Source organism: Cervus canadensis, chromosome 30 (assembly GCF_019320065.1).
Source record: "Cervus canadensis isolate Bull #8, Minnesota chromosome 30, ASM1932006v1, whole genome shotgun sequence".
Taxonomy (NCBI): Eukaryota; Metazoa; Chordata; class Mammalia; order Artiodactyla; family Cervidae; genus Cervus; species Cervus canadensis.
Window position 1 is genome coordinate 6,388,237 of NC_057415.1, and position 25,758 is coordinate 6,413,994.

At 41.2% G+C, this 25,758-nt stretch overlaps 2 protein-coding genes and 1 non-coding gene across 3 annotated transcripts in view; all 3 read right to left on the bottom strand.

Moving 5' to 3' along the window:
- Positions 1–1,556: 1,556 nt before the first annotated feature.
- Positions 1,557–5,391, bottom strand: GNRH1 (gonadotropin releasing hormone 1). The gene is made up of 3 exons (XM_043453578.1): positions 4,307–5,391; positions 3,255–3,350; positions 1,557–1,766 (listed from the first exon to the last, which is right to left on the bottom strand). Exons 1-3 carry the CDS (start codon positions 4,445–4,447, stop codon positions 1,725–1,727), a joined length of 279 nt encoding a protein of 92 aa, XP_043309513.1. The 5' UTR covers positions 4,448–5,391; the 3' UTR covers positions 1,557–1,724.
- Positions 5,392–7,929: 2,538 nt separating this feature from the next.
- On the bottom strand, positions 7,930–8,036 carry LOC122432187. Its single transcript, XR_006266790.1, has one exon. It is a non-coding gene; the product is annotated as a U6 spliceosomal RNA (small nuclear RNA).
- Positions 8,037–13,249: 5,213 nt separating this feature from the next.
- KCTD9 (potassium channel tetramerization domain containing 9) overlaps positions 13,250–25,758 on the bottom strand; it is an 83,138-nt gene continuing 70,629 nt past the window's right edge. Inside the window, exons 10-12 of the mRNA XM_043453278.1 lie at positions 18,971–19,076; positions 17,867–18,000; positions 13,250–15,156 (exon numbers count right to left, since the gene is read on the bottom strand). Coding sequence (XP_043309213.1) covers positions 15,040–15,156; positions 17,867–18,000; positions 18,971–19,076 — 357 coding nt within the window. The 3' untranslated portion in view covers positions 13,250–15,039. The remainder of the gene's footprint in view (positions 15,157–17,866; positions 18,001–18,970; positions 19,077–25,758) is intronic.

Genomic DNA, 25,758 nt, shown 5'->3' on the forward strand with positions numbered 1-25,758 from the left:
GTAGTTCAGCGTGTCAGGAGTTTGATGGGCCAGCCTCTCTATTGTTCAGCTACTGATGCTGGCGTGTGGGGGGAGAGAGGCTATGGAGATGGCTCCACCCGCTATGCATGACTGAGCAGTATCGCCTTGCTTCCATCGCTGCCTGGCTTTCCTCCACATCTGTCTCTCCGCAGTCAACAGCAGCCCTCACCCTAGGATTGCTCCACAATCCCTAAACTCCAGCTCCCAGCTGCTGCGCCCTCTGGGGTATGTATGGCTGCAGCAAGGACTGTCTGATTCTCATTCCATTTAGGCTGCCACAGATCAGCTGTTTCACACTCAACCTTAAATATTTCTCCTCTGATGCAGACAATTGCTCCCATGTAGGTATCAGACCCCTGCTTCAGTTCCCCCACCCACCGAGGGTGGGTCCAGTCCTACAAACACTCCTGTTTATCTCCCTAGTTCCTACTGAGGTTTGTGTGGTTTTATATATTCGTTTCCACTGGTCAGGTACTCCTGTCCGCTCTAAGCTGGTGTTCTGCAGGCACTTCTGTGTCTGAAGGTGTATTCCTGATGTATCCATGGAGAGAGATGTACTCCACGTCCACCTACTCCTCCTCCATCTCGTTCTCTCTCATTTCCTCATTTTAAAGGGAAGTAATAACATCCACTTTACAAGGCTGTTCCAAGGGTTAATGAAAATATTTATGCATCTGTTATACCTAGCCCATTCTGGAGAATGAATGGTGCCGGTGCTGTTTGACCAGGGGACGCGGGAACACCTGACACCTGTCTTCAACTGACTATAATCCATGTTTCTGAAGAGAATCAGAAAGATCAGGCAGGGGAACAGTATTATTTTTAGGGCTTGGTCCAAACTTCATTATGCACCTCTTGCTCTGATGAACCTAGAGGAACCAAATGGAGCCTAAAGGATCATTGGGCCAGGAGCCCAGCGAGGCCTCCTTTCCCCAAGGCCTCTCTCAGGCTCTGGTTAACTTACAAATGGATTGGAGACAACCTGGAGGGGAGTGGGGAAACTTTGGCCTTGGCCCCATCTTACTTCTGTAGGTCAGGGAGAAAGCTTTCACGCCATAGAAAACTGGACTGAATTGGTATTGGGCTTAGAGCAATTGTCCTCTGAGTGCAGGGTGGTAGTGGGAGTGGAGAAGGAAGGGAGCCATGGGATTCCTTGCGGCAACAATAACGTTGCCTTTGTGTGATCTCCTCCTCTCTGGACCTCCACCTCCCCATGCTTTTAGGAGCACCCTAACACATTTTCAGTGTTTAGGAGCACCCCCTCCAAGGTGACACTAGTGGTAAAAAAACCTGCCTGCCAGTGCAGGAGACATAAGAGATGCTTGTTCGATCCGAGTCAGAAAGATCCCCTGGAGGAGGGCCTGGCAACCCACTCCAGTATTCTTGCCTGGATAATCCTATGGACAGAGGAGCCTGGTGGGCTATAGTCCATAAGGTCACAAAGAGCTGAACAGGAATACAACGACTTAACACACTAGTATGCATGGAGGCTTACCATGTCCCTCCCACACCAGAGTTCTGAGTTAGAGAAAGACTTAACATTTATGCCATTTTATTCCCAATACAAGCACTTCCATCATGAAATCCATGCAACCTGGTGTAAGAATTTCTGAAATTCACACAATTTACAGATGTTAAATGGGTCACAGATTTCAAAATCAGAATTATACTTCAGTGTTATCAGTTTTTCTGGTCCTGTGGATTTATATCTTCATCTGCCCAGTTTCCTCTTCAATCAGACTTTCCTGGAAAATAAGTCAATAATAAATATATCAAAGTTGATTTTCTGAGCTGAGTATCATTGTTTTGGACATTTAAATTTTTTTAAAATATTGATATTTAAATAATCCATTTTTTCCTTCACATTAAAAAGTGCTAGAGAGCTGAATCATACTTTATAAATCAAATAAACATAAGATCTATTAATACCTTGTTTCTAAGTATGGGGTGTGAGGACAGAGGTGAAAGACAAATTTGTCTTTTGACTTGTTCGTCTATTATTAATCCAGTCTTTGCCTCAGTTCTGTCTTTCTAGTGTCGTATTCAGAAAATGTCACAGCTTGCTTTTATTTTATCATGAGGTAAGTAGGATTGGAAAAAAAGGAAATAAAGATATTTGTCCACTTTTTTTTTAAAAAGAGTGGTTTTTACATTTTAGTGATTTATTTAAAAAATTTATTTGGTTGCACCTGGCCTTAGTTGCGGCATGTGGGATCCAGTTCTCTGACCAGGGTTGGACCCGGGCCCCCTGCATTTGGTCATGGAGCCCTCGCCACTGGACCACCAGAGAAGTCCCTGTCCCCTTTTTCTTCTTCCTGTCATTCATCTGCAGGTGGGATGTATTCAGGCTTTCTCTGTGCCTGGGCATAACTGAAAATGAACTGTAATGCTTTCTCCATAGAATTCTCCAGGCAAGAATACTGGAGTGGGTAGCCATGCCCTCCTCCAGGGGATCTTCCCAACCCAGGGATTGAACCCAGTTCTCCCACACTGCAGACAGATTCTTCACCATCTGAGCCACCAGGAAAGCCTGTAATGCCTTCTAACTGCTGCAAATAAGTGGACCACATTGCTCAGAGAATATCAATATTGAATTCAGGATTCAATTTCTATATTCAAGTCTCATTATACATTTTAAAAAATAAAAAACCTACATTGAGTTAGTAGATTCCCGTTTAGGGTGGGAATTTGGAAACTGGTTTGTGCAATCAGAAAACCAGAAATCAAATCTGTGGCTCTGAATTGTAAATTGATCAGTTGGGGATTTTTTATTCCAAAGAAAAAGAAAATTCTGTAGCGCACTATTTTTTATTTCTACATTTCCCAGGGAAAACCGTGTTATACCAAGAACTCTTGAAGAATTCAGTGGAGAAGTGTGGATTAGCCTAGAGAAGAATGATCTAGAGAGTTTGATGAATATACCTGAAGCACATATAGCTGTGGAAAGAGATTTGTCAGGTATTCCTAAGGCCAGAGCTGAGATTAGTGGACACAGTTTGCAAAGAGATTTCAATTTAAGAAAAAAGGAAAAAAGGTTCCAGCCATTAGTACTGTGTAACCACTGAAAAGGGGTGTTAAGAAATGACAAGGACCCAGTACAAGAGGAATTCAGGCTGTCAGGAAGGTAAGCCCTGCCGTGGCTGAGAGGGAGTTGTCCTAAGAGGATGACCCAGGAGGTGGTACCCAGGACCCATCCATCTCTAACGCTCCATGTTGTCAACATGGTAACTCACCAGAGCTTCTTTCAGGTCCCTCAGAGGAGAATGGGACTGGTGAACAATGCACCCGCAGCGCTTAGGTTCCACTGGCTGATCGACCTCTTTGGCTATCTGCGAAAAAAGATTATTAGAGATGGAGGTAAAGAAATGAAATGGGATTTTTCATTTCACAAAAAACTGTGTGTGGAAGGTGAAGTCAGGGGACTGTGGGACTGAGAAACTTGAGATTTGGGATGGGGACTTTATTTTTTTCAATTCTCTTTTTAAAAAATGTGTTGTTGTTGTTTTTTTTCTGGCTGCACCATGCAACATGTAGGATTTTAAAAAAATTTTTTATGGGATGCTGCCAGACACTTTTATAGATTGGGGTGCGGCTCTGGAGGCCATAGTAAGGAGAGAGAATATTTTTCTCCCTAGAGGTGATGAGGATGAAGTAGTTTGAACCTCACAAGGAGACAGTGTACAAAAATATACAAGAGCTTATTGTTATGACTAGGATTGATCTAATTTTCTAGTTTGTACTAACTATGTCATAGTTAATAGAGAATCGCTTCGCAAATAGTCTGTGGAGAGGATTCTGGGCTTCTTTATTTCATACTGTGCTGTGCTCAGTCACTCAGTTGTGTCCGCCTCTTTGCAACACCATGGACTGCAGCCCGCCAGGCTCCTCTGTCCATAGGATTCTCCAGGCAAGAACACTGGAGTGGGTTGCCATTTCCTCCTCCAGGGGATCTTCCTGACCCAGAGATGGAACCCAGGTCTCCTGCATTGCAGGCAGATGGTTCTTTACCACGAAGCCACCTGGGAAGCCTTATTGTTTCTAGGTCTTTCGGCAATTCTGTATCCTTAGAGTATAGCTCCTCTGGAATCATTCCTGTTTTTTGTTCCATTGGTCTCTGTCTGAATTAAAGCAGGAATGGGACTTGACTTGGAAAGTGCCTTATCTCCCCAGGAATACCTGGGTCAGGGGGAAGAATTCGTAGCACACTTGGGCACATAGAGGATTTTAGAATCCTTCAATTGGATCACATAAGGCATGTCTTATTTTGAAGTTGAGAGGGACTTACCTCTTGGAAAGAATCAATCACGTTCTCAGCATTTCTCTTTCCTCCAGGGCGCAGCCCATAGGACCAGTGTTGACCAGAGCAACCCACCACACAGAGAGTCAGCAGGATTAGTCCAGCTAGAAGTTTGGGAATCGGCTCCATTCTGAGGAGTATCAGCACAGTGATAAAAATAGACCCAGACTGGGTTAAGCAAAGACCTCTTTGGCGAAAAGCCTAACACTGGGGTCACTCACCCGGCAGAAGACGAAAGCGGGAGTGATCTAGTTTTCACATACAGGTACTTTCTTGCCTTGGACACAAAGCCAGTCCCTTAAACTAACATGTTGTAGTTAGTTAGTTAGTACTTTTCAGAACTAAACTCTTCTGATTTTTATTTTTTATTTGGTTATCCAAACCTCAGGATTCCTCCTTTATCAAATTCACTTTTTGCCTTAGTACTTTCTCCCCCTGTGATTGAGATTCTTTCCTGAGATAAAGAAAATTGGGCCATCTGCTCTGAAAAGTGGCTCCGACTAGAAGTCTCTGGCTGATAACAGTTGCTTGACATGAAGTGGTTACCCTACAGCGCTAATTGCATTTTGCTGAGTGTGTGTCTTCTGGTCTTCCACATGACCGCCGACTGGACCATCTGTGAGCGTGAGAGAGGACCTCACACTTTCCAAAGCTCCGAGTCCCAGACCAGCTGCCTCCCTGGCCACGGCAGCCTTGAGCCATCTGATGACATGTGGAATTCTCACAGATTAAATTTCCATTGGTGGGGAAGAAGCTAAAGACAGAATCAAATATTGGTTGATGAGCTTTTGCAGTTCCCCGTGGGCTGGAGCTCTGTGGCTGGAGGTGACAAGGACCCGGAAGGTCAAGTCTTCTTTAGACACCACACCTGGCCTTAAGCCCTTAGGGTATAAAATGCCCTATAGACAGACAATAGCATGCAGTCTAAACAAAAGTGCTAGAAATACAAAGCATTTTACCTGTTTGAGAGCAGACAGTCCCCCAGATCTCAAGCTTCCTTTGAAGTGTGTTGAATCTGACTGTTCATTTTTCTAGCTTCCCTTTTATATGAAACTTTTCCAAGACGTTGAAATCTTCCCCACTGGTAAATTGCATTGCACATGGACTATGTTGTTTTTTTTTTTCAATAGTAATTTCTTAAAGCCTCACATCAAGCCCTTAATGGTGTATATAATTGGAATACCCACTGGTGTATCTATTAAATTTAGTTAAATCTTGGCCATTAAAATCTCACCTAAGACTTTTATAGTCGAGGTCACAATTCAGAGAGATTAAAATCTAGCTAGGTAGAATTCCCTTGAGGAAACTGACAGGCCAATCAAGAGTTCAAGGAAAATAGCTGTCTTAGACTAAGTCATGCTAAATGGCACACATGGGAACTGTCACAGAGGAGCCCATGTAATAGTAACTGTATAGTCAGGATGTATGGGAGCGGGTCTCAGCTCTTAGACTCCCCATGTGTAAAACGAGCTGAGTTATAAGTAATAAGAAGTGAGTATTGGTACTGCCCCAAACCCATAGAGAATCGCTAAAGGAAATGGTAGGAGTTTGGAAATCCCCTAGTCTTCTACCCTCCAGGTTCCTTCTTTGACTATTTATTATTTTTTTAAATCTTTATTGGAGAGTAGTTGATCGACAAGGCTGTGTTATCCTCTGTTGTTCAGCAAAGGGAACCAGCCACACACACATGTATACCTGCTCCCTCCCCCAGCTCTCCGCCCTTATAGGTCGTCACAGAGTATGGGGCAGAGTGCCCTGTGTCCAAAGCAGGTCTATTTATTTAACCTTTTTGGCCCCATCATGCAGGATCTTAATTCCCCAACCAGGGATCGAACTCGCATCCTCTCCAGTGGAAGTGCGGAATCTCAACTGACCACCAGGGAAGTCTCTTTATTTTTAAACATTGGAGTATTGTTGACTTACAGTGTCTGTTAGTTTCAGGTGTATGGCAAAGCGATGTGATCATACACACGTATGTATGTATGTATGTGCTTAGTTAAAGCGATGTGATCATACACACATATGTATGTATGTATGCGTGTATGTGCTTAGTTAAAGCGATGCCATCATACACACGTATGTATGTATGTATGCATGTATGTGCTTAGTTACTCGGTTGTGTCTGACTCTGTGACCCTGTGGACTGCAGCCCACCAGACTGCCCTGTCCACGGGGATTCTCCAGGCCAGAATACTGGAGTGGGTTGCCTTGCCCTCTTCCAGGGATCTTGAACCCAGGTCTCCCTCATTGCAGGTGGATTCTTTACCAGCTGAGGGAAGCCCATATGTGTGCATGTGTATATGTGTGTGCATGTATATATTTACATATATATACCAAAAAATGTATGTACGTATATTCTTTTTCAGGTGCTTTTCCCTTATAGGTTATTACACAATACTGAGTGTGGTTGCCTGTGCTATACACTATGTCCTTGTTGTTTGTGTTTTATATATAGTAATGTGTATCATCTGCTGATCCCAAACTCCTCATTTATCCCCCTCCTTTTTCCTCTGGTAACCCTAAATGTGTTTTCTATGTCTCGGATTCTATTTCAGTTTTGCAAATAAGTTCATTTGTATCATATTTGAGATCTCACATATAAACAATAGGCTATGTTTGTCTGTCTGGCTCACTTAGTATGAAAATCATCTAGGTCCATCCATGGTGCTGCAAATGGTATTATTCCGTTCTTTTGTATGGCTGAGTAGTATTCCATTGTGTATATATACCACACTGTCTTTCTTGCCAGCCTTCTATAGTATCAAAAAGGTAAAGAGAAAGGTAGCAGTTTGAATGTGCCTAGTGCAAAAATAACCAGCCAGAGGTTCAGCTCATTTCAGTAGATGGTTATTGAGTGAAAAGACACAAATCCCTATGCTAAAGGTCATGGGAGTACAAAGATGAGAAATAATAGTTACCTGGCATGTGAATGAATCTAACCTTGCTCATTATTACAGCCCTGAAAAGCAGATCTCATGATCTAAATTTCAAAGATAGACATTCCACCCCAGAAGTGAGCCGCTGGACGTTATATTTACACAGTAAAAGCATTTAAAAAAGAGAACCATTACTCTTTATTATATTTATTTGAATACATCATTATCTTCCCCTAATTTACCCCAGTCTGTAAGTCATGATAGTCAAAAGATCGCATCTTATTTAAACATCTATTAATAAGTCCCCAGCATTTAGTCAGCATTCAATAAATCTAGATTGGAATGAATGAATGAAAGGTAAGGACCTCTTAACCTGATTAGATCTGTTTCCTTTTCTGCATCTAAGATGTGTTTTAACTGACTCAGAATTAAATCTTCATGTCCAGTTGGATGAAGGTATGTTACATTTGCTAAGCAGTAAAATGTTTCAAAATAACTGGATGTGTGTTCACTTTAGAGTTAAGATTGGAAATTTCTCCTTGAGTAGGATGCCAGATCAGTCACTTGTTGCCCAATGTCCTCTAGAATAAATTACATCTGCAAGGATTTTGGCATAAAAAGCAATGTTGGTCCACCCAAATAAACTTCTTTGCCCAGCCACCGCTGTGGAGGTTGTCAGATAGCGTAGGGAAGAAGATGAACTTTATTTTTTTTTTTTTCTTGTTTTTTTTTTTTTTTTATATGGAACGCTTCACGAATTTGTGTGTCATCCTTGCACAGGGGCCATGCTAATCTTCTCTGTATCGTTCCAATTTTAGTATATGTGCTGCCGAAGCGAGCACAGAAGATGAACTTTAATTGCAAATAGAGGGGGATTTAGAAAATAGAATGTAAGTGATTGACTTTATCTCATTTAGATACTTTGAATAATTTAAGGGCCATTGTGACATGGAGGAATGGAATCTTATCTCCCTATGAAGGTAATGAGAGGCTGGTTTTCAACAAGAGTCCATTTTGTTTGAATGATGGATGCTATTTAAGTTGTGATGTGCTTTAACAAGTATTGGTGAAGCAGATGTGTCTTTGGTTAAGACTGATGAAAGGGGAGTTGAGACTTTGACCCTTGTCATGTTAATCTTTTATCCCTGGTTAAGTGTCCTTGGATTACTGGTAGCGCAGGGGCTGCGATGGCGCGGAAGCGTGGTGGAGAGGAGCTACCCCACGACCAAGGCCAGGGTCGGCGTCCAAGGTAAGAGAAACCCAAGTAAGATGCTAGGTACTGAGAGAGTGCATCAGAGGGCAGACAGACTGAAACCACAATCACAGACAACTAGCCAATCTGATCACACGGACCACAGCCTTGTTTAACTCAATGAAACTAAGCCATGCTGTGTGGGGCCACCCAAGATGGATGGGTCATGGTGGAGAGGTCTGACAGAATGTGGTCCACTGGAGAAGGGACTGGCAAACCACTTCAGTATTCTTGCCTTGAGAACCCCATGAACAGTATGAAAAGGCAAAACAATAGGACCCTGAAAGATGAACTCCCCAGGTCGGTAGGTGCCCAATATGCTTCTGGAGATTAGTGGAGAAATAACTCCAGAAAGAATGAAGGGATGGAGCCAAAGCAAAACCAACACCCAGTTGTGGATGGGACTGGTGATAGAAGCAAGGTTCAATGCTTTAAACAGCAATATTGCATAGGAACTTGGAATGTTAGGTCCATGAATCAAGGCAAATTGGAAGTGGTCAAACAGGAGATGACAAGAATGAACATTCTAGGAATCAGCGAACTAAGATGGACTGGAAGGGGTGAATTTAACTCAAATGACCATTATATCTACTACCATGGGCAGGAATCCCATCATAGCCATCATAGTCATCATAGTCAACAGGAGAGTCCAAAACACAGCACTTGGATGCAATCTCAAAAACGACAGAATGATCTCTGTTCGTCTCCAAGGCAAACCATTCAATATCACGGTAATCCAAGTCTATGCCATGACCAGTAATGCTGAAGAAGCTGAAGTTGAACAGTGCTATGAACACCTACAAGACCTTCTAGAACTAACACCCCAAAAAGATGTCCTTTTCATTACAGGAGACTCGAATGCAAAAGTAGGAAGTCAAGAAACACCTGGAGTAACAGGCAAATTTGGCCTTGGAAACAGAATGAAACAGGTCAAAGGCTAATAGAGTTTTGCCAAGAGAACGCACTGGTCATAGCAAACACCCTCTTCCAACAACACAAGAGAAGACTCTATACATGGACATCACCAGTGGTTGACACAGAAATCAGATTGATTATATTTTTTGCAGTCACAGATGGAGAAGCTCTATACAGTCAGCAAAAACAAGACCCAAGCTGACTGTGGCTCAGATCATGAACTCCTTATTGCCGAATTCAGACTGAAATTGAAGAAAGTGGAGGAAACCACTAGACCATTCAGGTATGTCCTAAATCAAATCCCTTGTGACTATACAGTGGAAGTGAGAAATAGATTCAAGGGACTAGATCTGACAGACAGAGTGCCTGATGAACTATGGACGAAGGTTTGTGACATTGTACAGGAGACATCAATCAAGACAATCCACAAGAAAAAGAAATGCATAAAAGCAAAATGGCTGTCTGAGGAGGGCTTACAAATAGCTGTGAAAAGAAGCGAAGCAAAAAGCAAAGGAGAAAAGGAAAGATATACCCATTTGAATACAGAGTTCCAAAGAATAGCAAGAAGAGATAAGAAAGCCTTCCTCAGCGATCAATGCAACGAAATAGAGGAAAACAATCAAACAGGAAAGACTAGAGATACCAAGGGAACATTTCATGCAAAGATGGGCTGAATAAAGGACAGAAATGGTATGGACCTAACAGAAGCAGAACATATTAAGAAGAGGTGGCAAGAATACACAGAAGAATTGTACAAAAAAGATCTTCACAACCCAGATAATCACGATGGTGGGATTACTCACCTAGAGCCAGACATCCTGGAATGTGAAGTCAAGTGGTCTTTAGGAAGCATCACTACAAACAAAGCTAGTGGAGGTGATGGAATTCCAGTTGAGCTATTTCAAATCCTGAAAGATGATGGTGTGAAAGTGCTGCACTCAATATGCCAGCAAATCTGGAAAACTCAGCAGTGGCCACAGGACTGGAAAAGGTCAGTTTTCATTCCAATCCCTAAGAAAGGCAATGCCAAAGATATATGCTCAAAGTACCGCACAATTGCACTCATCTCACACACTAGTAAAGTTAAAATTCTCCAAGCCAGGCTTCAGCAATACATGAACTGTGAACTTCCAGATGTTCAAGCTGGTTTTAGAAAAGGCAGCAGAACCAGAGATCAAATCGCCAATGTCTGCTGGATCATTGAAAAAGCAAGAAACTTCCAGAAAAACATCTATTTCTGCTTTATTGACTATGCCAAAGCCTTTGACTGTATGGATCACAATAAACTGTGGAAAATTCTGAAAGAGATGGGGATACCAGACTACGTGACCTGCCTCTTGAGAAACCTGTATGCAGGTCAGGAAGCAACAGTTAGAACTGGACATGGAACTACAGACTGGTTCCAAATAGGAAAAGGAGTACATCAAGGCTGTATATTGTCACCCTGCTTATTTAACTTATATGCAGAGTACATCATGAGAAACGCTGGGCTGGAGGAAGCACAAGCTGGAATCAAGATTGCCGGGAGAAATATCAGTAACAGATATGCAGATGACACCACCCTTATGGTAGAAAGTGAAGAAGCACTAAAGAGCCTCTTGATGAAAGTGAAAGAGGAGAGTGAAAAAGTTGGCTTAAAGCTCAACATTCAGAAAACTAAGATTATGGCATCTGGTCCCATCACTTCATGGGAAATAGATGGTGAAACAGTGGAAACAGTGGCTGACTTTATTTTTGGGGGCTCCAAAATCACTGCAGATGGTGATTGTAGCCATGAAATTAAAAGACGCTTACTCCTTGGAAGGAAAGTTATGACCAACCTAATTAGCATATTAAAAAGCAGAGACATTACTTTGCCAACACAGGTCCGTCTAGTCAGGGCTATGGTTTTTCCAGTGGTCATGTATGGATGTGAGAGTTGGACTATAAAGAAAGCTGAGCACTGAAGAATTGATGCTTTTGTACTGTGGTGTTGGAGCAGACTCTTGAGAGTCCGTTGGACTGCAAGGAGATCCAACCAGTCCATCCTAAAGGAGATCAGTCCTGGGTGTTCATTTGAGGGACTGATGTTAAAGCTGAAACTCCAATACTTTGGCCACCTGATGTGAAGAGCTGACTCATTTGAAAAGACCCTGATGCTGGGAGGGATTGGGGGCAGGAGGAGAAGGGGATTACAGAGGATGAGATGGTTGGATGGCATCACCGACACAATGGACATGGGTTTGGGTGGACTCTGAGAGTTGGGGATGGGCAGGGAGGCCTGGCGTGCTGTGGTTCATGGGGTTGCAAAGAGTGGGACACGACTGAGCAACTGAACTGAACAGAATTTCCATCAGTTGACAGTCAGTCTTTGAAAAATGCTTTGAAATTTTTAGATGAACGCAGCCACATGGTCTGTGAATTCCTTTACTGTGAGTCATGCTCTTGAAGCCTGCCTTAGCATTGTCATAGATCTCAAGGGCAAAGGCCAAACTTGTTTATTTTCTACAGAACCATATCGGGTATCAAACAAATATACAATTAATAGAATGTGGAGGTTTAGTGACAAACTGACCCTTGCACAGTTCTAGTGACAGATCAATTTGCCGTGAAGCTGAATTTAGTAAATAGGATTCAAAATAATTGAATTTTACAGTTATGCACTTTTTCCCCCTAAATTTAGAAATCTCCTAAATTTTAACGTATGGCTATATAAAGGGAAAATGGCTTCATTTTTTTAGCTTTCAAAAAAAGCACCTCAAGATTACTAAAATGTAACAATAATGATTTAGTAGGTAGAGCTATTGGTAAAGAATCTACCTCCCAATGCAGGACACACAAAAGACGTGGGTTTGATCCCTGGCTCGGGAAGATCCCCTGGAGGAGTAAATGGCAACCCACTCCAATATTCTTGCCTGGAGTAGTCCATGGACAGAGGAGTCCACGGGATCGCAATGTCAGACATGACTGAGCGACTGAATACAACACACACAATCTTGCTGAATGACAGATGGAAACCTTCTTTGTCCTAATGTAAAATCTCAGCAGGAAGGACTCATGAACTCCTGCTGACATATCTAAGGTTGTGACAGGGTTTCAGATAATTAATCCCTGCCTAAGGTACTTTGTGAAAAATAATAACTACTTTTCCTTGTAGAGTTGTACCTTTTAAAGACTATTTCCTTGGAGATTTAAAAACTGCTAGGGTTTTTCATATATTAAAGATTTAAAGTTGACTAGGGGTAGATTTATTGCCAATTCATAAAATGAAGAGTTAGAGAAAATACCCTGTCTTGATTTATGATGGTAAGCTTTGTAAGAAAATGAATATACAGTATTTCATTGCTTTGAAATTACAGCTGAAAGACTATTACAGCATAATACATATTGCTCTAAACAGGTACATGAGTACAAATTTTCTCAATGTAGATCATTAGCTTATCTAGTTTAAAACCCTTTTCTAGCCTTTTCCGCCCCTCCCCAAACAACTGTGTTTTAAACCTATGTGTACAATCATATTTCATTACAAGGGTTAATGGGAGTTTTGCTAGTTTGAAACGTTCCTTCCTGCTTAAACTTCTTTCTCCTGGTTGTCGAGCAACAACACTTTAGGGACAATGTATTTCACAAACCCAACAAAGCTAACAGGTAAAAATGTTCATCAGCTAAACAGTAACACAAATGAGTTCTTGGAAGACAGCCTTTTCTTTTGTTCAGCATTAATGAAATGTCTGTGTTAGCATGGTGGATTTTAAGAGGAGGATCATAAAATAATCATGCTTCAAGAAATAAGTTTAAAGGCACTTTCTTCTTTTTCACACAGACCCTCAGGGCTGGTCTTAAACGCATACTGAAGAAATTAAGTAAATTTGGAAAGTTCTAATTTTCAAAAGCAAGACAAGAAACGCCTTTTCAACATTTCACATCATTTATTAATGCAGGACACATTAGATCCAAAATCTGCATTTTCTAAGCATACTGTGTTTGGATCTTTCAGATTCTTCTGCAGGTTTAGGTTATGTCTACAGAGGTACCCTTAAGTGGATGAACAACACATTCTCTAATTATTGAAAATATAGTACAGAGTGAAATGATTTAAATATAATTTAGGCACATATTGATTATGAAAATAGATTATCTCTCAATACAATACTTCTCTGTCTCGGTAAAAATAATAAAGCAAAGAAAATAATTCATTTCTGAAGTTGCTTTCCTTCGCCTGTAAAGGTCTATCTCCTCCCACTTATGCATATGTACCCTTTACTGTTAAGGAAAGCTTTGCATATGTATAGAAGAATAAGCTATGTAAATACTGAAGACATGTCATTCTCCCACAGGAGACAAAGTGGTTTTTAACGATTCCTTGCCTCACACGGATGAGTCTGGAGAATTCAGAGCCCATTTGGACACAGCTTACATCCCTGCTCTTGGGGTCGACATAAGGACACACCAGTTACTGGTAAGGAAGTTCAGGCCCTGCCCCTGCAGAGCAAGTGACTCGAGGAAGCCAGGCTAAAATGTATTAAAATACAACACACCAGAACTGTAAGAACCAAGGTGCTCACTGAATTGGTAGTCCATCTTGGCACCAGCCACATACCTTTATTTCTGTTTAAGCTTTTTGATAACTGTAGTCAAACTGTCAGTTTAAAATTCCTCGTTCCCCACTGTAGGGTCAGAGCTGCAGTTCCACTCTGTTGACTTCTAAAAGATGACTCTGCCATATTCATTCATATTTTATAGCTTTGATGGCAGTGGGTTTGGATTTCACACCTATTTCCAAGCTGGTCTTGTTTATCTGGCATTTGAGTTAAATGAATGTTAATTATGTTTTTGGTTTTCAACCCTCTTCCTATGCTTCTTTTGACGGTACGGGGAGGGACTAAGCGAGTAGTGTAAAGAGATAAATCGCCTGGGCTGGCCTGGAGTGGAGCTTGCTGAGAATGAAATTGCAAGTTGAAAACTCAGTTAAAAGCTGTAGGTAAATTGTTTGCCATCCACAGAGTTCCACTGAAACTTTAGCTGACAATGATGTATATATGATGTCTCTTTCCTGCCACTCTATCTCAATCAGTAACAGGGTTTCTTTAATTTAGCTACTGTTTTGTTCTTAAAAAAAAAATTCTTAAAATGAACCTGAAAAGAGAGCCTTGGGGAGTCTGATCTTACCATCTTCACATGGTGTGACAGGTACTCAAAGTAGGAGAGGCCCCACTAAAGCTATTTAGAAACCTGAACGACTTCTGCAAAATTGTAAAGTTCAACAATTTAAATATCCGCACTGCATCTAGAGAGTCAATAAATATAATTGCATATGTTGTGCTTTTCATAAATTAAAATCCTCAAATGCATTTCAAACCCAGATGGTATTTCAACATCATGCCTATTTAAAAGCAAATATAATAGATACTATTTATTCCTGGTCGCAAGGCCACCAGGCAAATCCCCCTACTCCACTCCAAAGGCAGCAATCTAATCTAGCTTCCCTAAATCTACTGAAGGAGTGCTTCTCTGTTAAAACCCAGAATGTGGGGAAAAAAGCCACTTTTTTTCCTCTTATGCACCTCTGAGAACAAGCATAATCCTCTAAATGTTTTTTAATTCCCGTACAGTGTTATTTCTTCTAGGTAACTGAGTGGGCGGAGAAAGAAGAGTGACGGGGAGCACCTGGCGCCTTCGGCACGCCCCCTGCAGGCCTCTCATCTGACGCTCTGGGACATGTGCAGCGGTGTCAGCATCTCTTCAAAGATGGCGCCCTTCACGTTGGAACCCCTCAGGTTGGCTTCTTGAAGGTCACACCCAGACAGGTCACAGTTCTGCAGGACACAAACGGTATTCATGGAACTAACAGATTGAAGCGCATATCTGTTTCCTCTTAAAATGGTTCCTGGGGCCTATCAGGAAAAGGTTCCTATAGAATAAAACTCAGTTATTTATGGAAAACTTTCAGAAGTTTTACGAGAAAGCCATATTTTCTTCTATCTGTATTTTTTCTCTCTAGTTGATGCTTACTTAGGCTGACCACCACAAATATGTACCAATAAAGGTCAACAATGAAGCATGTCCCTTTAGAATTTTAAGCATTTAAAATCCAGAATGTAAAGTGTATCTAAACAATTTTATGGGCTTCCCTGGGAATATGGGGCAGCTCCACCGCCAGACAAACTCAGAGGCTCTGAGTGTCAGAAACTGATTTCTGGGACCTGAGATAATCTCTGTGCTTTTTTGAAAATTTATATTGGAGTACAGTTGATTTTGAAGAAATGGCAACCCATTCCAGTATTCTTGCCTGGAAAATCCCATGGACAGAGGAGCCTGCGGGCTTCCAGTCCATGGGGTCGCATGACTTGGTGATGAAAACACACCCAGCTGATTGACCATGTTGTGTCAGTTTCAGGTATTCAGCCAAGTGATTTAGTTACACATCTCTCTGGGGCTTCCCAGGTGGCGCTAGTGGTAAAGAACCTGCCTGCAAATGCAGGAGATGTGAGTTGGATCCCCCGGTCTGAGAGGATCCCCTGGAGGAGGGCCTGGCAACTCACTCCAGTATTCTTGTCTAGAGGATCTGATGGACAGAGGAGCCTGGTGGGCTATAGTCCATTGGGTCACAACAGAGTCCGACACGACTGAGTGACTTAATGGTTTTACCACAATCCATGAACAATAATGAAAGGCATGGAGGTGGGGAAGGCTCAGATTTTTAAACAGAGAAAGGGATTTTACTTAATAAGTAAATTGTATCATGTAACTGCCTAACATTAACATTCTTAGAGTAAGGAATTGCCTTTTTTTAACCCCCCAATTATGTATAAAATTCAGTGAGTTTTAACAGATCTATATACAGCAGTGTAACCACCACAACTGAGATCAGAAAGTGACAGATGGGACAGGGATTTTTGGCTAAGTCCCTGGGGATGGTGGGGATGATGGTTAGAGAGAAGGGTGACTGCACATAACCTTTTAGGATAGAGGGTTAGCAGCTGTCCCAACAGTCATCCTGATTAGTCTTTGCAATCAAAGGGAGGCTTTCTACTGTTTAGATAAAGAACTCACGTGTAGTCACATGCTAACTGAAACGAATGGAAAAAATGCTCATCTTAGGTGACAGTAACGATATTTTAAAAATTAAATAACTGTATTATAAACCTACTGTAATACATTTATACCTTCATTCTTAGATGGTTCTTTTTGCCTTCAAGTTCAACGGGGCTTGCTGCTGTGCTGCTAAGGGCTATCAAGAGAACAAGGTGAATTCAGATGAGAACTCTAGATGCTGGCTATGAAACAGGATCACTGAATTAAGGATTGTATTGTGGACCTTAGGACTGAATAAGATTGCATAGGAAGGAAGTATAGAGTGAAAGGAGGATAGATGAAAACATTTTTTAAAAAATCAACAAGCTAAATATTGACATCCTATTCTCTAGAATCCCATCTATGCCAGATTTTCTTGTATAGGTCTATATTGTTCAGTACGATACTCCTAGTCACATATAGCAGTTTACATTTAAATGAATTTTAATTAAATACAATTTACAAATCCATCCCTCAAATAGCCAGATGTGGCTGGTAGGTGCTGGACTGAACAGCACAGCCACAGAACATGCCCGTCGTTGCAGAAAGAGCCACCAGACAGCGATACAGACCCGTTAACTGCCGTGCAGTCTGCCAGCTCGATCTGCAGCTCAAGAGGATGTATAGCAGACAACTCGGATGAAAAAGATGACTGGCTGGACAGAACTGAAGTCTCAGATTGAGATTCAAAAAAGAATATGATGCCAATTTAGAACAGGCATTCCCCGAACCTGATTTCAAACACAGATATCATTTCAATTTCTCAAGAAGTTTAAGAAATAATCTGGCCCCATTTAATTCTGTTTGGAATTAAAATTTAAGAAAACCACAATCAAGTGGATTAAAAAAACATCAAGTGTATCTACCTGAGGGAGATCCAAGGAAAAGAGGAGAAATCAGCTCAGACTGAATGCCAGATGAGTCTTCAAATATGCAATCTAGAAAACTGGCACTGATGAACCCGTTGGCAGGACGAGGGACGCAGAGGACAGACTTGCAGACACGGGGCAGGGAAGGAGTGAGACCACGGAGAGCACAGCCCTGACCTTCACACCAGCGTGTGTGAAGCAGACAGCGGGCGGCGGCACGCAGCCCGGGAGCTCAGCTCAGCCCTCTGCGACGGCCGGGCGCGCGGGATGGGGAGGCGGCCCGAGAGGGAGGGGATGGACGCGTACCTGTGGCTGCCGCCGTAGTACCAGCAGATGCTAACAACACGGTAAAGGAATTCTACTCCAACGAAAATAAAGTCTGAACCTAGTGTCTGTAACTTAGGTAAGCAGATTCTGCTCTGGAATTCAAATTTGTTTAAACAAGCAACTGAAAGAAAAGCATTCCATCAGCACAGTGGCGCATTACCTGGCAGTATTGAACAGCCAACTACTTTGTTTTATTTCAATACATTTTGCAGGAGCTACTCAGTCATTCTGGATGAACAAAAACTCAGTGACTCACCTCCAAATCAGTTCCTGCCAAAGTTGCCCCTCTGAGGTTACAGTTCTTCAACTTTGCGTTCTTTAAGGTCGCAACTCTCAGGTTAATTCCCGTCATCTGACTTCCTTCCATATCCACACCTTTCAGATTAGCACCTAAAGTGAGTATATTTTAGTATTTATAGTCATTTATCTTCAAAAGATGCAAGATGACTTAACAGGGGTAAATGTTGACCTCTGCATCCTTTGGAAATGACTGAATTATATAAACTTGTCTCTTGACCAATGTACATACATATGGAGTTCTTTGTTAACAATCTGTTTGCTTACACTATGAATTAAGAATTCGTGTTTTAATCTGTATTTTTGAGGGAGGAATTCAATTTGGTCCCAGAGTTTGCACTTTTAAATATGCTTCCAAAAATTTATGGTGATGGAAATGAGTGTGTGTCTTCTAGATATACAAATAAACAAAATGACAAGTTCATGGACAAAACAAAGCAATAAGGAATTCATAAACAAAATATTACATCCAAAAGTGATAAAAAAAAAAAAACTGCCTGGCTTTACGCAAACTGAAGTTCTTCATTTTGGTCCACGTTAGGACTATGGTGTTCTGTTATGGTGCCCTGGGGGAAGGATGGAGGAAGCGATAGTTATGGAGATAGGGAGGGACAGGTACACACTGCTATATTTAAAATGGATAACCAACAAGAACCGACTACATGGCATAGGGAACTCTGCTCAGTGTTATGTGTCAGCCTGGACTGGAGGGGAATTTAGGGGAGAATGCTTGTTTATGTATGGTTGAGTCCCTTTATTGTCCACCTGAAACATTATTAAATAAAAAGTTTAAAAAACAATGCTGTTCTGTTTGGACATTTAAGATGTTGATACTTATCTCCAGCTGAAGCTTCCTTAAATACTGGAGGCCACATTTCCTGAGTTCAGCATGCTGGTTTCCATTACTGAGACCAAACAATGGCTTAGCCCTTTGCAAATCCCCGAAGACAGAAGAAATGTTCCTCCCTATGGTTATGTTTTACCAGTAACAATTATTTTCCTGGGCTTTTTACTTAATGGTGTGTTTTTACTTTAGAGAAGGTAATTACAGAGAGACTCTTACCTTCTAAATTGGCTTTGAGACCAGAGGGATCTTCAAAATTACACAGCTTCAAGGATGCTCCCTCTGCATTAGAACACAGCATCTTGACGCCCTGGAGATTTGCACACTGGCCAAGGAAAGAGTAAAGTCTGTGTTTATTATGGTTCAGAATTTTGTTTGGACTAGAAAAAATTGCTCAAACAGTAAAAGAAAAAAGAAAAAAAAATCTGATATACTCACAATCAACTGTTTTGTTTACAATAATCGTGAGAAGTTTTTTCAATAGTTGTTTTAAAAGAAAAAAAGCCAAACAAACAATAGCATTCCTGCTTTACATGAAAAGAGTTTAGAAAAAGAAGCTGGGGAGGGAGGACTATGATATCCCTATTTCTATTTTTATAAACAGCCCAGCTCATGACAGTGTAACAGTTAATGTCTGAAGAAAGCATGAAGCTGTTAGGGATCTAGATCTTCTCTTATTACTGCAAGAATGAAATTTCTGATGCTCAGTAATGTTGTCACTACCTTCATGTCAAAGGTCGGACTGCTAAGGCCAGCAATGAAAGGTGCCATCTAGCTACAAACACCACCAAGTTGCTCGTAGGGTCTTTCTGTACCAACCTTCGCTCCAAAACATTGTCAACCCTGAGTACCCAAATGAGTTCAAGATATAAAGAGGAAAAAGTCAGAAAGTATATTTTGGAACTTTAAATTCAATGCCATCAGATCTGATGTCTAACAATTACTGGATATGGTAGGAAGCTATCTATAAAGTCAGTGATAACGTTAGACCTTTGCTAATTGGGGCCAAAGTAGAAGGTAAAAAGTATTCTAAAAACCCTCAGACATTACAGAAATGATAATTGCAATTGTTATTATAATTAGATCAATGAGGAAATCTAAACGCCTAAGCCTGATTAAGTTATGTGATACCCATACCAAGAAAAATCCTTGTCTCATAAATGCAGTTTTATTCAGCCACAGCCAATTCTAGTGAACAGAAGATAAACTACAGGCCATTTCAAATCACAGATAACTGACAAACAGGTTTGCATTTCCATTCATGCCTGTGCTTTAAGACGAGGTAGTTCAGAAGCTCAGACTGACAGGTAGGATAATGAGGACCTAGAAGATAACTCAAAGATGATTAGATTTTATGTACTTGAAAATATATTGTAACAGGACAGGAAGGTGATATCTGAAAATAAATCTCTCTGGTACTCGATGTAATGCTCCCAGGTAGAATATAAGTATTATCAAAAGTTCCCAAGGTTATTATGTAAGTACTGTTCTCTACTCAAGGCTGTACTATGGAATCTCACAGAGAAATATATGAGAAACTCGTGAGATTTTTTTCTCTTCAAAAACCACAAAAAGTATTTCACCCTCTATTCATCAAATGGTAAAAGCAGGTCACCAACACTGACACCTCAGCCACTCACCTGCAGCTACTAAGGAAGTCAGCATTATAGTTAGGAGATTTGGGCTATTTACTGTATCAAGGGGCAGTGGTTTTGATGAAAGCAGTTATTACTGTTTTTGAAAAGGATAATGATATTAAGACTATGCTTAGGGCTTCCTTGGTGGCTCAGTGGTAGAGTCTGCCAGCTAATGCAGGAGACATGGGTTTGATCCCTGGTCCAAGAAGGTCCCACATGCCACCAGGCATCAAAACTTGGTGCACAACTACTGAGCCTGTGCTCTGAAACCCAACTGCCATTAACTACTCAAGTCCAAATGCTCTGGAGCTCATGCTCTGTAATAAGAGGAGCCACCGAAATAAGAAACCCACGCACTGCAACGAGAGAAAGGCCTACACAGCAACAAAGACCCAAAACAGCCAAATAAATAAATAAAACTATTAAAAAGCCAAAGATTGTTTGAAAAATGGTCCTTATCTTTAAGAGAATAAAATATTTACAGGTGAAATAAGTTGCTTCAAAAATACTCTGTGGAGAGGTATAGACAATACACAACTGTTTAAACACTGATACTGTTGATGCTGAGTAACGGAGATACAAAGGGATTCACTACACCAGCTCATTTTTGTCTATATTTCACATTTTCCAAAGGAAAAAGTCATCAAAAAAGACATAAGGAAAAGAAAACACCTGCTTTAGAGTCTAGCTCTAATGCTGCTGACGAACCAGCCTTCGCGGCTTGGGTAAGGGCACATTTCAGTTTCTGAGTCTGTAAGACAGGGTCATACTTATCATTAGTGTCCCTTCCAGGTCTTATCATCAGTTAAGTCTTGCACTAGGAATGTGCAATGCATTCATAAGAGCTGAATTATTATACCAGCTTCTACACAGCAGGCTAAAGTCAATAATGAAAGGCGGAGCAGGAGGAAGACGCATTCCACAGGCACTGACAGAACAGAGGGCGCAGCTCAGACATGAACCCTGCCAGCAGCTCAGGTCCCCTTGGTCGACAGCAGAATTGGAGGCTTCCTGCAGAAAGGTTTCACAGCCCGCAGGGAGCAATCAGGGGAGAAGTTCAACAAGGGGGGTGGGAACATCAGGTGCATCCTGTGCTTAGCTGACCTCATGCTCGGTGGGCAATACATGCGACTGTTCAGCAGCCCATCTTCAAGTGCCAAAGACAACCAGCCACTAGTGTTTACTTTCACAGCCCCACACTCTGGGCGGTGACTCCTCAACATGAGCCATGTTAATCAATAAACTTGCAGTTCTGCAGCACTTGAGTATGTATCCGTTAAAATTACATAGGCCGCTGCAAGACAAAGATGGCAGAGTAAAAGGACCTTGAGCTCATATCCTCTTATGAGCTCACCAAAATCACAATAAACAACTATCCATAAAAATGACTGGAATCTACCCAAAGAAGATACTCGACATCCAAACACATAAAGAAGGAACCCCGAGATGGTAGGAGGGGTGCACTTATAATACAGTCAAACCTCATACCACCCAGGTGGGCAACCCATAGACTGGAGAATAATTATATCACAAAAGTTCTCCCCCAGGAGTGAGAGCTCTGAAAGCCAGAAGGACTTGGTTGTAGCTTGAGGGAAACAAAGGGGACCATGGGAAAGAGACTCAACTCTTGGAGAGCTCAGATAAGATCTTACACACACTGGAACCCAGGTCAAAAGCACTGATTCCACAGAAGCCTGGGCCAGACCTACCTGCTAGTCTTGGAGGGTCTCCTAGGGAGGTGGCAAGTGGGAGGCAGTTGTAGTTCTCACTGGGTTCTTAAGCTGGTGGCGGACATAGTGGCAATCTATGTGAACTCCGGCTGGAGTCCTTGACACCAAGACCTGGCCCCACACAACAGCATGGAGGCTCCAGTGCTGGGACGCCTCAGGCCAACCAACCAACAGCCAGAAATACAGCCCCAACTATCAGCAGATGGGCTTACTGAGCCCCCAGAAACCTTTGGACATGCCTCTGGACATGGCCTTGCCCACTAGAGGGCCAGGACCCAGATCCACAGACCAGTGGGCAGGCCTGAGCCCCTCCTGCCAGAAAGACTGAACAAGCCTCTAACCAGCCTCACACACCAGGGGGAAGACACATAAAGCAAGAAAACTACGATCCTGCAAAACTAAGTCCATCAATATGAGTCAGAAACTACCCTGGGATCAGGCTGGTCCCTGGCCCTTAATGATGAGAAGGGAGTGTACTGCTAGACACACAGGGCAGCCCCCACTGAGGGCCACTTCCCCAAGGTTGAGAAATATTACTAAGCTACTACATGCATAAGAAATATAAATAGAAATTTAAACAAAGTGAGATAGCAAAGGAATATATTCCAGACAAAAGAACAAGATAAAACCTCAGAACAACTAAGTGAAGTGGAGATATGCAATCTACCTGAGAAAGAGTTCAGAGTAATGATTGTAAAGATGATCCAAGAACTTTGGAAAAGAATGGATGCAGAGAGAGAAGTTGCAAGAAATTCTCAACAAAGAGTTAGAAAATATAAAGAATAAACAGAGTTAAAGAATATAATGAGATGAAAAGCACGCAGAAGGAATCAACAGCAGAATAAATGAGGCAGAGGAACAGGAGAGAGAACTGTCTTCTAGTGAGTTGGAAGACAGACTGGTGGAAATTACTGCTATGGAAAAGAATAAGGAAAAATAATGAAAAGAAATGAGGACAGTTTAAGAGACCTCAGGGAAAAATGTCAAATGCATCAAGATTTGCATGATAGAGGTCCCAAAAGGAGATGAGGGAGAGAAAGGGCCTGAGAAAATATCTGAAGAGTAATAGCATGGGAAAGGAAACAGTCACCCAAATCCAGGACGCACAGGGCATCCCGTTCAGGGTTAACCCAAGAAGAAACACGCTCAGACACACAATAATCAAACTTAATTTAAAGACAAAATTTAAAGAGAAAATATGAAAAACAACAAGGGAAAAGCAACAAATAATATACAAGAAAATCCCCATAAGACTAGCAGCCATTTTCTTACGAGAATCTCTGCAGGCCAGAAGGCAGTGGCATGATATATTTAAAATGATGAAAGGGAAAAACCTACAACCAAGAATACTCTACCCAGCAAGACTCTCATTCAGATTCAATGGGGGAATCAAAGCCTTTACAGACAAGCAAAATTCAGCACTTAAGAGAATTCAGCATCAGCTTTACTACAAATGCTAAAGGAACTCTGCAAAGAAAAGAGAAGGCCACAACTAGGAACAAGAATATTAGGAAACAGGAAAGCTCACATACAGTAAAGGTAGGAAATCATCCACACACAAATACGATATCAAAACCAGTAATCATGAGATGAAAGGAGTATGAATGCAGAATTTTAAAAATATACTTGAAATTAAGAGATCAGCAACTTAATAATGTATCATATAGACTTCTATATCAAAACCTCATGGTAACCATAAACAAAAAAATCAGTAATATATACACAAAAAAGAAAAAGTAACCCAAATATAACATTAAAGATCATCATCAAATCACAAGACAACAAAGGAGGAAAGGAAGAAAAAAGACCTACAAAAACAAATCCAAAACAATTAACAAAATGGCAATAAGAACATACATATTGATAATTATCTTCAATGTAAATGGATTAAATGCTCCAACTAAAAGACAAAGAATGGCTGAATGGATAAAAAAATTAAGACCCAGAGATATGCTGTCTACAGGAGACCCACTTCAGAACTAGACACATACAGACTGAAAGTGAGGGGGTAGAAAAAGGTATTCCATGCAAATGGAAATCAAAAGAAAGGTGGAGTAGCAATACTCAAATCAGACAGAACAGACTAAAATGAAGACTGTTACAAGAGACAAAGATGCACCCCACATAATGACCAAGGGAATAAACCAAGAAGATATAATGATTACAAATATATGTGCACCCAAAATAAGAGCACCCCAATATAAAGCAAATGTTAACATACATAAAAGAAGAAATAGGGACTAACACAGTAACAGTGGGGGACTTTAACACCCCACTTATATCAGTGGACAGAACATCCAAACAAAATCAATAAGGAAAAACAGGCCTGAAGAGGAACATTAGACCAGATGGACTTAAATTGATATTTATACAGCATTCCATCCAAAGTAGCAGAATACACATTCTTTTCAAGTGCACATGGAACATTCTCCAGAATTTATCACATGCTGGGCCACAAGGCAAATCTTGGTTAAGTTTAAAAAAACTGAAAATTGTATCAAGCATCTTTTCCAACCATAATGCTATGAGATTAGAAACCAAATCCAAGGGGGAAAAAATTACAAAAACCACAGACATGTGGAAGATGAACGATATGCTACCAATGGATCCCTGAATAAATCAAAAAACATCAGCGCCAAACGAAAATGAAAAAATGACAATCCAAACCCTATGGGATGCAGCAGAAGCAGTTCTAAGAGAGAAGTTTATAGTGATAAAAACTTACCTCAGAACAAAAGAAAAATCTCAAACAAACAACCCAGTGTTACACCTAAAGCAACTAGAGAAAGAACAAACAAAACCCAAAGTTAGTAGAAAGAAATCATAAAGATCAGAGCAGAAATCAATGAACTAGAACTACAGACTAATAACCGAAAAGATCAGTGAAACCAAAAGCTGGTTCTTGGAAAAGATAAAAACAAAAAACAAACAAACAAAAAAAACCTGATGAACCTTTAGCCAGACTCACCAAGGGAAAAAAAAAGAAGGCCCAAAGGAATAAAAATGAAAAAGAAATTACAACAAACACCATGGAAATACAAAGGACCATAAGAGACTACCACAAGCAACTACATGCCGATAAAATTGGCAACCTAGAACAAACGAACAAGTTCTTACAAAGGTACAATCTTGCAAAACTGAACCAAGAATAGAAAATATGAACAGACCAATTACAAATACTGAAATTGAATCTGTGACTTAAAAAACTCCCAACAAACAGAAGTCCAGGAGTATTAAACATCTATTAAACATTTAGAGAAGAGTTAATAGTTATCCTTCTGAAACCTTCCCAAAAAACTGCAGAGGAAGGAGCACTTCCAAACTAGCTCTGTGAGGCCAGTTTCACTCTGCTACCAGAATCAAAGATACCACACAATACCATCTTTCTAAATTCCAGATGCATGTGTTAATATATTTGTTTTTCTCTTTCTGACTTACTTATGGAGAAAGAAACATCAACATATATACACTATGACGTGTAAGATGGATAGCTGGTGAAAAGCTGCTATATATTACAGGGAGACAGTCTGGCGCTGTGTGACAATCTGGAGGGACGGGGTCGGGGAGGGGAGGGAGGCTCAGGAAGGAGGGGCGCACGTGTCATCACGGCTGTTTCGTGTTGCTGTGTGGCAGAAACCAA

Coding starts and splice junctions, on each gene's coding strand:
- GNRH1 (XM_043453578.1), bottom strand. CDS start 4,447: ATGGAGCCGATTCCCAAACTTCTAGCTGGACTAATCCTGCTGACTCTC. Junction 3,351..4,306: donor TGATTGATTCTTTCCAAGAG/GTAAGTCCCTCT, acceptor CTTTTTTCGCAG/ATAGCCAAAGAGGTCGATCA. Junction 1,767..3,254: donor GGGACCTGAAAGAAGCTCTG/GTGAGTTACCAT, acceptor CTTATTTTCCAG/GAAAGTCTGATTGAAGAGGA.